This window comes from Hyaena hyaena, unplaced genomic scaffold (assembly GCF_003009895.1).
Source record: "Hyaena hyaena isolate Hyena2069 unplaced genomic scaffold, ASM300989v1 scaffold_42, whole genome shotgun sequence".
NCBI classification, from domain to species: Eukaryota; Metazoa; Chordata; class Mammalia; order Carnivora; family Hyaenidae; genus Hyaena; species Hyaena hyaena.
The window spans coordinates 2,857,007-2,869,899 of NW_024080674.1; the positions used below are offsets into that span (position 1 = coordinate 2,857,007).

The 12,893-nt window shown below is 53.8% G+C and overlaps 1 protein-coding gene across 3 annotated transcripts in view; it reads left to right on the forward strand.

Moving 5' to 3' along the window:
* ATP9A (ATPase phospholipid transporting 9A (putative)) overlaps positions 1–12,609 on the forward strand; it is a 124,346-nt gene extending 111,737 nt beyond the window's left edge. For all 3 annotated transcript variants that reach the window (XM_039229968.1, XM_039229970.1, XM_039229969.1), the window contains exons 21-28: positions 27–171; positions 930–994; positions 2,306–2,461; positions 5,953–6,017; positions 7,226–7,334; positions 8,153–8,210; positions 10,386–10,589; positions 12,127–12,609. In XM_039229968.1, the coding sequence (XP_039085899.1) occupies positions 27–171; positions 930–994; positions 2,306–2,461; positions 5,953–6,017; positions 7,226–7,334; positions 8,153–8,210; positions 10,386–10,589; positions 12,127–12,263 (939 nt within the window). In that variant the 3' untranslated portion in view covers positions 12,264–12,609. The remainder of the gene's footprint in view (positions 1–26; positions 172–929; positions 995–2,305; positions 2,462–5,952; positions 6,018–7,225; positions 7,335–8,152; positions 8,211–10,385; positions 10,590–12,126) is intronic.
* The last annotated feature ends 284 nt before the right edge of the window (positions 12,610–12,893 follow it).

Consider the following 12,893-nt stretch of genomic DNA (forward strand, 5'->3'; position numbering starts at 1 on the left):
CCCCCCCCCCCGCCTCCCCCTCCCAGATTTGCCTCAAGTTCTACGAGTACGAGTTCATGGAGCTGGCCTGCCAGTGCCCGGCTGTCGTGTGCTGCCGCTGCACCCCCACCCAGAAGGCGCAGATCGTGCGCCTGCTCCAGGAACGCACCGGGAAGCTCACCTGTGCAGTGGGTAGGCGCCGCCCCCGCCCCCCTTGGGCCCGGCCGGCCGGCACCCCGACTCATCTCTGTAAGGGGAGCGGGGTCCTGCCACGGCCTCCTCTACTCAGGTCCCCATCTCCTCCCCCAACCGGCGTTGGCTCGAGAATTGTTATTATTTTAGTAGTTCCCTTTGAGCTAGAGTAGATAAACGTGTTCTGGGGCTCTCCTCCGCAGCTTGCTCTTCCTTTGCTGGCGATGCAGGAAGCAGCAGGGCAGAGGGCTGGGGGCCGCACGCCCTGGAATGGATCTGGGTTCCCAGTCCGTGCTGGTTTTACTCACTGGGCCCCCGCCCGAGCCTCGGTCTGCCCGTTGGTAGAATGGGGTGATAAGCACTCAGACGGTGCTGATGTGGATGGAAGGGGGTAGATTTAAAAAGTGCTCGCCGCAGGGCACAGTGGGCGCACAGCCGGTCACTGCTGCTGGCGTCCTGTGGCACTGCGCGCGCCCATAGGCAGGGGTGCGGTGCTTGTAGACGCTGGGGTGGCGCGGACGCATTCCCCCTGCCACCGCTCCGTGGCTGGGACTCTCGCCAGCCACCTGGTATCCCCGACGCTCAGCTCCTCTGTGTGTGAGACTGGGGTGTTGGAGTGATTAAATGGAGCCGCGCAGAAGACACTCAGCGGAAGGCAGAGCGCGTGCGATTATGCAGAGCTGGAATGAAATGCGGGGTCCTGTTTCTCGCCTCTCTCCCAATTTCCCGGTTTTCTCTCTGGTCCGTGCGGCCCGCAGGTGATGGAGGCAATGACGTCAGTATGATTCAGGAATCGGACTGCGGCGTGGGGGTTGAGGGGAAGGTGAGTGCGGGGTGTGGGGGTGTGGGTGCCGCTGGCTGTGGAGGGGCCGGTGCTGGGAGGTGCTCTGCTTCGCTCAGGGGCACTTCTTTTCCCCTGGAAACTCAGCTTTGATGCTTCTGCAAACTCTTGGTTAGAATTACGAAGTCTAAGGAGCCGCGTCACCTAATGAGCTGGGAGTCGGACATGCATGTCACTGTATTTTACCTACAACAGTGCCAATTTTTCACATGTCAAAACTTAAATTGAAAAAAAAGTGTTTTGCTGTATGTTAGGCACAGTGGATGCACTTCAGACTTTTCCGTGGTACTTGCAGCGTCCACAAAAGCATCAGTTACCGCGCCACATGTTCATGTGGGGGGGGGGTTATGGAGGGGCGTGGTGGGGTTTGTCACTAAAAGGCTTTGGCAGCTGGTGTGTTTTATAAAGTTGGCGAATTACAGCCTAGTTGCTATTTTCTGTCCTTGTCACGTGTGTTCTCACCTCCCGGAGTCTACTCTGTCCTAATTTGTGACCTCTAAATGACCGTAGGCGAGATTGGGTACCAGGCTCGTTAGAACTGTGTCAAACAAGAGTCCAGAGGCCCCGAGTGAGGGCCAGAGACACTGTCCTGTGCGTTTTGTCCCGTAGCTTCATGGATTGGGCTAGTCCATCCATATGCTTTTCAGATTTTCTTTCTTCCCACCCTTTCTGGTTTTGTGGTGCTTGTCCAGCTGACAATTATTTGAAGCTACAGAATTCAGTGATCTTTGAGATCTTGCTGGAATGGGCCCTTTTATGCAGGTGTGACCCCCACTGTGGCGTCCATCATGCATCTTTTAAAATTAGAGAATCCCATTAGAGGGTTGCACTTTGATTAATGAGCAAAGTTGTATGCTCAGGAATGTTCCATTTGGTATCGTTAGTAGCCTCTGCCCTTCCCCCTCCCCTGGCCTCACCCTCAGCCTCACGTTTCACTTAGAAGAACCGAGTGTTGTCAAGCGCCTATCTCTGATGATTCTTTGCTTCTGATACCCATTATGGGGTGGGCCTACCCCCCTCCCCCACGGCTTACTATTAACTAGATCCATTTGCCCTCCAAATTATAACTCTCTGTGATTTAGAATGTTTTTTATTTAAATACATTCCTCTTTTTAAATCCAACTCAGACTCGGACCACCAACCGAGTACAGCGTGAAACCAAAGAAGCTCTTTTAGACGTTTCCCAAAGATCCCCTTACAACATCTTGCTTTTTAGGTTAAAAACCAAAAAAAAAAAAGCGTTTGCCTTGACCTCTTGTGCTCCTGATGGTGCCCAATTTTATTGGATTTTAGGAAGGAAAACAGGCTTCCCTCGCTGCCGACTTCTCTGTCACCCAGTTCAAGCATCTTGGCCGGTTGCTCATGGTGCATGGTCGGAACAGCTACAAGCGGTCGGCTGCCCTCAGCCAGTTCGTGATCCACAGAAGCCTCTGCATCAGCACCATGCAGGTGGGTGAGGGGCGGGGGAGGGGCTCTGCACAGGCACGTGGGGACAAGGCTGTCCCTTGGAGCTGTCATCCCATCTGACCGGTGTAAACCCCAAACTGGACTGACCCTGGAGTGCCACAGATCCCTCCCCTGGCACACGGTGGGGGCCGCCCTTGCTGGGGGGCAGCAGATGCAGGTGTTAGCGCTGGTGCCTGTCTGGTGCTTGGCATGAAGCAGATGTGGCGTAAATGCCCAGAGCTGTTACGATCGGTTTGCCAGAGAGAAAAATGCAGAGGTCAGTGCTGGGTGAACGCTCTGGTCCTGACTTTCCCACACGCAAAAATAAGGGCCAGGAGAGAAGAACCACCAAAGAATAACTTGCTTTTCTCGGGCATTTCCTGTACCCTGAGCATCAGGCTCTGAGTCTACCACGCAGGGGCTCATGCAGTCCTCACGGTAGCCTGCGCCCATTTTACGGATGGGGAGCCTGAGGCTCTGGGAGGGTGAGAGATGTGGCTGGGTCCCTCGGGGGTTTCATCCGCATTGGCTTGGAGACCACAGAGCCCGTGGTCTCCATCACCGTGTCTCCTTGGGTGCCCTCGATGCAGAGAGGCCGGTGCTGCCTCCGTGGCCCGTGGCCCTGGGGTGTGTCTGACATCACGGATCTGCCTCCCGCCGTCCCCAGTGGGAGTCGAGCTCCCTTATTGCGATTGTTCATCTTCTCAGGAGTAACATCTTACGCCCATCTTGTTTCTCACAAGAAGATTGTAGAGTGTTTTCCCACCTTCGCTCTCCCCAGCTCCTTTAAACATCCGTTGTCAGGCTGCAGCGATTAAGTGCGCACTCAGAGGAAGGCCGAAGGATGGGAAAGAAACCATTTTGGGTGTTGAAACGCTATTGACGGATTCTCGTCCATGGGCATTTAGGTGAAAACACCCCCATTAAGTGGTGAGAACACAGGGCTGATGCGTCTCGGAGCCCACCTCTCTTTCTGGCCCCACCACTGTATATCTCTGAGACTTTGAGAAAGTCATATGACCCCTCTCAGCCTCAGTCTTCCATTTGTGACATTGGGCTGATAAGATGTGTCTTGCCCCCCCGGACAAGGCCACTGTGAGAAGCAAAGGTTGAGGAGGAATCAGTGCTGAAGGCGTTCTTACCACTGTTAGCAAACACACGACAGGAAGATGTGTGCTGGGAGGGGACGTTTTAATCTGTGGGAAAGGCTCTTAATCATAACATAAAAGGCATCGTGCCTTTCCAGGTAGGTCAAGTGGTGCTGCCATATGCACGTGAGGCCGCCCCCTCCTCCTTTTTTTTTTTTTTTAAATTTTAAAAATCTTTATTTTTGAGAGAGAGAGACAGAGCGTGAACAGAGCCGGGGCAGAGAGAGAGAGAGGGAGACACAGAATCTGAAGCAGGCTCCAGGCTCTGAGCTGTCAGCACAGAGCTGACGCAGGGCTCGAACTCCCAAGCCGTGACCATGACCTGAGTCGCAGTCACTCGCTTAACCGACTGAGCCACCCAGGCGCCCCTGATTTTATTATGTTTTCAATATCTATTGCATTTGTGAGCATAGAAGCCTTCAAGTGATTTTTATCAACATGATCAAAACGGCTGTTAGGAATCATCAGGCCACATCTGTACTTTATTTTTTAAGTTTATTTATTTATTGAGAGAAAGAGCACACGTGCAGTGTGCAAATCAGGGAGGTGCAGAGTGAAAGGGAGAGAGAGAATCCCAAGCAGGCTCTGCGCTGATGGAGCAGAGCCCCGATGCAGGACTCAAACCCACGAACTATGAGATCGGGACCTGAGCTGAAGTCAAGATCTTGTCGGATGCTTAGCTGCCTGACCAGGTGCCTCAGACCACATCTGTACTTTTAATTTATGTTAGCTCATGAATCAATCTGGATATTACTATGGTTTAATCACTGGGAGATTAATCAGCGTGGTCCCGGGCCTGCTCACAAAAGCTGGCCTGAATAACACCTGTCTGTTTCTATGAACATCTATCTGGAAAAAAAATTCCAGGGTGAGAAATTGTTCTTTGTGCCGTGGAAAAATGCCCTTCGCCCCTGTCCACTGTGCTGAAAGTGACCGGCTAAGAGCAAGCCCCTGTTAGAACTGCACTTTGATTATGGAAACCAATTTGACAATAAACTATTTGTAAAATAAAAAAAAAAAAAAAAGAAAAGAACTGCACTTTGACGTTGGTCCCTCTGATAGATGCGGCCATAGTGTTTGATTTGCCCTAAAGTGTTCTCTCTGAGATGAGGAAGGCTCTATGGCCAGCCGGGCTCTTTTAGAGGAAGGAGGCTCTTGATGTTGACTTACAAAACTAAACACCAGATTCTTGACATTTTTACAAACGTCCTTTCTGTGCCATAGCCCGGCCTGGGTGGAATGTCATTTGCAAGGTGGCTTTAACCTTTCAGTTCTGAAATAGGACCAGGAAGTGCAGCTGGGGCCGCCCAGGACCGGGGCCCCACGTGGCACCGCATTTGGAGCTCTGCCAGGTGAGCACCCCAGGCAGGTGACCGGGGGGGACACCTCTGATGAGACACCCTCTCTCGTCACCAGCCTGGCTCCACCTTTCTCTTGTGGTTAGTCTTTGAAAAGACTTTAGGCGTCCCTGGCCTCTTTTTGATTTTCTGCTCGTAGGAATTCGCTTTGAGGCCGCTTTCCTTCCGTTAGCCTGTAGATGTCCAGAGAAGGAAGTAACAGCATCAAGTCAGATTTTATCTCCTTAGCCTGGTTTTCACTGCCAGCAGCTAATATTTTCCAAACCAGGAAGTAGACATCTCAGTAGGGGGTTGTGAATATCGCTCTCGTCGAATTGCAGAGGTGTTGCTGGTGGCGGGCTCTTCGTGAACTTTTCCAGAAATAGTAAAAGCGGTCATGTAAGAAGGGAAGGCTTCGCTGTCACCCCACCCTCCGGGGTAACTGGCGTCGGTCCTCGGGGCAGGTTTATCTTTATGTCGGTTTCCATACATCTGCTCACTTGGCTCCCGGGCACATGCCCAGACAGGCGGGGCTTCTGAGCAGCAGTGCGGGCTCTGCAGACAGAGCTGGGCTTGAGCCCCGCCAGTGCCGTGCACCTGCTCAGACTCCCCATCTGTGGAATGCAGGACTTGATTTCACGGGTGGTACTGGGGACTCACGGAGGTCACACGGAGAGGTCTCCTGGGTGCGGCCTGTGTGACTCAGTCAGTGTTCACAAGGCGGCTTGGAGTGGTCCCTGGAGCCGAATCACCCGGGAACGACTCCTGGCTCTATGACTTGGGAGCTGTGTGTTCATGGGCAAGTCACTTAACCTCTCTGTGCCTTACTCTTCCCCTCTGTAAATGTCTCATGAGGTGGTTGTAGTTGTTAAATGAGCTGATTTACTTCAGGCACTCACAGCTGTGTCAGTGCAGTTTGTGCTACGTCGAGTGTCGGGTGTTATTTTATTCTATAAGCGTTAGGGCTTTTAATGATTTTTGGAAACATCTTCCTTTCTCGTTGGCACAGGCTGTCTTTTCCTCCGTGTTTTACTTCGCATCCGTTCCGCTCTATCAAGGATTCCTCATCATTGGGTAAGGAAATCCAGGCAGTGTTACTAATCTTTTATGAAACTTCCCTACAATACCACTGATGAGAGTAGAAACATCGTGTCTAGACCAAGTGGCCAAACTCATTGGTGATTGGCAGCCAGAGCAAGATCGAAGGTTCCCAGACTCCGGGATTTCCCTGGGATCTTAGGAAAAGGGGGAGGGCAGGTCTGGAAGGTACCCTCCCTGCTGAGGACCCAGGGAGAATGGCCTGCTGCCAGGGCTCTAGGGCGGGGTCCATCTCGGGGGATGTTCCTCGCGGAGCCCAACCGCTGTGTGCCACTGACCTGTTAGACGGGGGTCACGTGGACATTTGCTGCCATCGGCTCCGTCCCCGTTCCTGACTTGGAACTCACAGGTGAGAATGTTCCCAGTCTCTGAGCTACCCAGGTAGGTGGAGTTCAGTTACACACGCCCGAGAGAGAGGCGCGTGCAGGGCACACCCCTGGTTGTGAGGAGACGGGGAGCACGGAGAGGCTGGCTGGTCCAGGGGAGAGTCTGGCGAAGAGGTCTGCCTGCTTCTGATCGGAAGAGTGGACTGTCCTTTGTCAGGTCCCAGAAGAATGAAAGAACATGCCAGAGCGTAGGCAGGGGCTCCCTGAAATGTGTTCCAGGTGGCCTTCTGAGGAACCCCCGTCCCTCTCAGTTCCCACATCCTCTCCAGGTGGCCTTCTGCGGACCGCCCGTCCCTCTCAGTTCCCACCTCCTCTCCCCCTCGCTCACCCGGCTCCAGCCACACTGGCTGCCGTGCTGTTCTTCAAACAGGACACACCATCACCTCAGGACCTTTGCATGTGCTGTTCTTGCTGCCTGGGATGTTCTTCCCTTCATTAGGGCATGGCTGCCTCTTACCGTCTATGGGTGTTTACACAGATGTCACATCCCTTGGGCTCCCTCTCTAAAAATCACACCGCCCCACATCTCTCCCTCTCCCCCATTCTAGTTTTCTTCTTAGCACTTACCTGCAGCACACAGTGTAGTTTACCGACTTTGCTGGCTCGCCGACTAGCAGGCTAGCTCCCCGGGGACAGACGTTCCTGCCTGTTTCTCATCCGAATCTCCAGTGCTTAAAACCAGCCTTGGCATGTCATGGGGACTCAGTGAGCAGTTGCTGAATGAATGCATGGAAACTGGGCCCCAGAGGCTGGAGAAGACCTTTTCTGTCTTAACCTGCAGTGATTTTTCTCCACTAGGTACTCCACCATTTACACCATGTTTCCCGTATTTTCTCTGGTCCTGGACAAAGACGTCAAGTCAGAAGTTGCCATGCTGTATCCTGAGCTCTACAAGGATCTTCTCAAGGTCCACAGGCCTCCTCCTTCCCTCCCTCATCCCTTCCCCTCCTCCTTCCCTCCCTCATCCCTTCCCCTCCTCCTCCTTCCCTGGCTTTCTCCCTCCCTCTGTATCTCACACAGACACCCCCCTGCCATATCTGGTTTGAACACTCTGATCTGAACTGGTGACAGCTTTCTTGGGAGGAAGGAGTGGGTTTTATTTTTTTTTTCCCTTAAAAAAGTCCTATATGCACACGCCTCAGGAATATGAAACAGTACAGTAATATGTAAACTGAAAACATACCCACCAACAACTTAAAAAAAAAAAAGGAGCCCCTGACAGTTCCTGTGTGTGTGTGTGTGTGTGTGTGTGTGCGCGCGCGCGCATGATTTCACTTATTTGTCCTCAAGGAGTTTTACCGAGGAGAAGATTTATTCCCACTGAATATCCTTTGTTTTTTAAATGTGTAATTTCTCAAACGTGTCCAGATATGTGTGAGACCCTTTAAAAAATTGTTTTTAACATTCATTTATTTTTGAGAGACAGAGCGTGAGCAGGGGAGGGACAGAGAGAGAGGGAGACACAGAATCCAAGGCAGGCTCCAGGCTCTGAGCTGTCAGCACAGAGCCCGACGTGGGGCTCGAACCCACGAACCGTGAGACCATGAGCTGAACTGAAGTCGGCCGCTTAACCGACTGAGCCACCCGGGCGCCCCAACACTTTTATTATTATTTTTTTAAGTGAAAACAGGCAGGTTGGCTTGTTGGTGGAGGAGAAGCGTGAAGCAGCTGACACCCTGGAGAAGCCAAAGCCCGTAACCTGCTCTTTCTCGTTCTCTCGTTCAGGGACGACCATTGTCCTACAAGACCTTCTTGACGTGGGTTTTGATTAGCATCTACCAAGGTGAGGAACGTCACACCACCTGTCGTGCTTTGCTGGGGTGAACTTTTCTGTGCCCGCAGAACATGGAGAGGCCAGAACCCTGAAATGTGGTTAAGGGGTGGGACGTGAGCCCCGAGGGAGGCCCTCCTCGGCCTGTTCTAAGGACCAGAACATTCCGCACGGTGAGAGGTCTGTGTGGCGGTGCTGTCTGCTTGAGGAGATAAAGTCAGAGAAGACTATAATGAAGACCAATCACAACCTGCTGGGGTGTGCAAGCCATTGTGACAAAAAGTGGCTGCTTTCTGGAATGTTCTGATACTTTTTTTCTGAGGTCCTTATAGTTTTTGAGAAACGTGTTTACTTCAGTGGCCTCCAGGGAGGGTCTCTCAGATTCTGCAGAGACTTTGTAAGATGACTTTTAAGTGTAGGAGGAGAAAATACCAAAGCCCCTGTTGGCGTTTGTTTCTATTTTTACATGTGTTTTATGCCTAACTGTGCAGTGGTCGTAACATCCATCTATGTCTGCCCTGGTGCAGACACACGCTTTACAAATATACACTGTATGTTGGGCAGTGGCGGGTGGGGGGCTTGCTGATGGCGTGTGCAACCAATAGGTGGAGATACTGTTGCATTTGTTGGCAGAAGGTTAAACTATCATTTAAAAAATCGAGGGGATAATTTTTAAGAAGTACGTCAAAGTGTAATACACACATTGGTTTTCGCAGCCACTTTTTGTATGTAAGGGTTCATAACACGAACGCTGAGGCTCCATTTCACCCCTTGGCCGTGAACCCGTCACGATGGGCAGTCGCTTGAGGCGTTCTGGGGTTTAGCGTCACCTGACCCTGACCCTGCCTCTGTGATATTCTTGCGCTGCTCAGACTTGATCTGCGTGAGCACCGTCTGTTTGCTTTCTGCGATGCTGGAAAAACACGTATCTGTTTCCTTCGCCACTTTGGTGCATGATGTTCTGCGTGTTATCTCTGGCATTTTGTGTGTGTGTGTGCGCACACGCGTGTGTGTGTGGTGGGTGTGGGGGCGTAAAACAACACAGGAGTTAAGATTTACCATCTTTTTAAACAAAATTTACATCCAAGTTAGTTAGCATCTAGCGCAACGATGATTTCGGAGTAGATTCCAGTGACTCGTCCCCTACGTATAACCCCCAGTGCTCATCCCAACAAGTGCCTCCTCGACGCCCCTCCCCCATCTAGCCCATCCCCCACCGCCTCCCCTCCAGCAACCCTGTTTGCTTTCTGTATTTGAGAGTCTCTTGGTTTGTCCCCCTCCCTGCTTATATCTTATTTTTGCTTCCCTACCCTTATGTTCATGTTTCATAGCTCAGATTCCACATATGAGTGAAGTCATGTGATATTTGTCTTTCTCTTGACTGTCCTGCTTAGTGTAATACCTTCTAGTTCCGTCCACGTAGTTGCAAACGGCAAGATCTCATTCTTTTTGATCGCCGAGCAATACTCCATTGTATGGCTCCACCCCATCTTCACCCATTCATCTGCCGATACCATCCTCGCTTGTTACGGGCCCGCTTCGCCAGTGCTCCGTAGGTGCCCACTTGGGCGTTACGTGCTGCATCTCTAGCATTGCGCTGTTGTGAGAAAAGATCAAAGATCTCCAGAGCTTTTTCATCTCGCACAACACTGTCCCCCTTCCCCACCGCAGCCCCTGGGGACCAGCAGTGTCCTTTCTGTCTCCCTGAACGGGACTAATTTAGGTGCCTTCTAGAAGCGGAATAGCTACAGTATTTGTCTTTTTTGTGACGGCTTGCCTCTGTCATTTTGAAGAGTGGATTTAAGTTTAAATTTCTGCTGCTTGTTCCATCCACTCTGGATACTCTCTCCTGCCTTTCTTTGTTTTTTCCGCCTTCCATCCCTCCCCCTCCCTCCTTCCCCCTCTCTCTCCCTTCCTCTCTCTCTTTCTCCTCCTCTGCAATTTTAGACTCCTTAGGATGTAACGGCCAAAGGGAAACTGGGAAATCAGAGCGAGACACCTCTATAAAACCCTCATAAAGTGCCACTCGTCAACCTCACGTAGCAAGCGCCACCTCTCATGTCTAAATGGAAGATGAAAAAGGGGCCCAGGCCTGTGAGCAGGCGGAGCCTCGGGCGGGGAGCGGGAGGGGCGGCAGCTGCGGGCGGGCAGGGCTGCGTGGGTCACCGGCTGCCTCTGCCTTCGCAGGGAGCACCATCATGTATGGGGCCCTGCTGCTGTTCGAGTCCGAGTTCGTGCACATCGTGGCGATCTCCTTCACGTCGCTGATCCTCACGGAGCTGCTCATGGTGGCCCTGACCATCCAGACGTGGCACTGGCTCATGACCGTGGCCGAGCTGCTCAGCCTGGCCTGCTACATCGCCTCCCTGGTGTTCCTCCACGAGTTCATCGGTAAGACCCGGGCAGCTGCGGCCGGGGGCCCCTGCCTGGCACTTGTCCTGAGGTCTTCGTCCCGCTGGCCTTGGCACTCAGCTGCCCCCCCCCCCCCCCCCCCCCCCCCCCCCNCCTGGTGTCCCCTCGGGGCAAGTGGCACTTGTGAATCGGCTTCCCGGGACAGATGCCGGCGGGATTGATGTCAGGGGAGTGTTTCCTCTTATTTTATTTTATTATTATTTTTTTTAAAAGCTCTCATTTTGTTTTTTAATTTTTTTAATTTATTTCTAGGAGAGAGAGAGAGACAGCGTGAGCAGGGGAGGGTCAGAGAGAGAGGGTGTCACAGACTGAAACAGGCTCCAGGCTCCGAGCTGGCAGTCAGCACAGAGCCCGACGCGGGGCTCGAACCCACGAACCGCGAGATCATGACCTAAGCGAAAGTCGGACACTTAACCGACTAAGCCACCCAGGCGCCCCTGGAGCGTTTCCTTTTAAAAGCTCACTGCGCTGAGTGGCTTAGACGGGGATTCCGTTGAGTTCATTGAAGGGTTTCTCGGGGGAGCTGGGCTCCGGGCTCCGGGCTCCCGGGTGCGACGGCGGTGCTGGACATCTGGGTTTTGTTCGTGAATAAATGATCGTCCTGCAGGGTTGGTCCTTGTCAGTAGGTCAGGAAACTCCGCCTTACCCTGGAAGCGCCCCTCATCAGGTCTCATGTTCCTCAGCAAACGGTCCGTGAGGTGTTCGCCAAGGTGAAAGGAGCATCCAGTCAGTGGGGTCTTAGAACACATTCACACTTGTCCCCAGAGTCGCAGAATGCATTTTGTGAGCACCTACTGTGTGCTCCGTGGCTGGGGGGTCGTGAGCTCTGCCCTCAGGAAGCTGCCACGGGGGCCGGGTGGGCACACAGACACAGGTGGGCTCCACGGCCGCTTAGTGGGACCGTGGCCGGTGCCGGCACACACGCCCCAGCCCGTGCCCCACAAGTGGCGTCTGCTGCATGACTGAGGAAAGTGCGGGCTGTGCTCTGCTCCCGCAAAACCCTGCGGACCGCGGGCTCCCTGTCCCGCAGCGGGAGGGGGCGCCCGTCCGTTGGTGGCAGCTCCGCAGGCCACCCGGTTCCCACTTTGCACCGCCCTCGGGCCCGACCCAGCCCCGGCTTTGGTGGCCTTCCCGGAGGCGAGGGGAAAACGTTTCTGGCGTCGGGAGCGGCTGTCTGCGCTTGGGCGGCGGGGTTTGCGAAGAAAAACCCCAGCCGTCAGATTCCAGGTCAGAAACAGCCGTAAGAATTGTGTTTGCCTGTAGTTTCGTCTCCCTGGCGTTTCAGTGACGGTCAGTGAGGACGGGGCTCAGAGGGAGGAGGGCGTGGCGGGAACCAGGCCCTGGGAGACAGAGCCCAGGAAGGGGGCCGGCGCCGGAGGGCCACGTGTCGGGGACGAGAGACAGCCCCCCCCCCCCGCCGCTGTTCCTCCACCCAGTAGCTATGCTGGCCAGTCCTGAGCTGCACGGCCCTTCTGGAACATTCCGCCCGCTCACCGCCCTTTTGCTTGCATTGCAGATGTGTACTTCATCGCCACTTTGTCGTTCTTGTGGAAGGTGTCCGTCATCACTCTGGTCAGCTGCCTCCCCCTGTACGTTCTCAAGTACCTGCGAAGACGGTTCTCCCCGCCCAGCTACTCGAAGCTCACGTCATAGGTGTGCGCGGGCCGAGGGCGCCACGGCCTCCGCGCCCTCCCGGTGGACCGAGCTCAAGCTGCGTTTTTATTAACCGCCACCCGTGGACCTTGCAGTAATGGCTGACACGTGCCGTCGGGACGCGAAGCGGCTGAACGTGCAGAGCCCTGAGGCTGGACACGCGGGGGAGGCTCCCGGGACGCGCCGCCGGCTGCTCGAGCCCCTGGGGACTCCGCCTCGAGTGAATGTACATACGTGAAAGCCGGTGGCTCAGCTGACAGGTTTATACGTGGGTCACTGTGCGAGCCTCCGGCGGCTTGGATGTTGGTGTCGTGTGATAAAAGTTCCTCTCCGGTTGCAGATCGTAGGAGGGTTCGTTTGCGGTTTTGTTTCAAACAATCCTAATGTGTGTGCACCCCTCACGTCTTTCTCGCTCTTAAAAACTGGTTGCAGAGAAATGTAGAGCTCTTGGTGTATAGGTTTGCGGGGGGCAGCGACCGTGACTTTGGTAGAAAGTAATCCGGACCGTGATCGCACGGTGGGAAAGCCAGCCGTCCCGCCCGAGGCAGCTCTGCTCGCGGGTCCCGCTTCCACAGCGCTTGAGTTCGCGCCACCTGCCACCTCGTAAAAGCGTTTCAAAGGTGCGGTCCT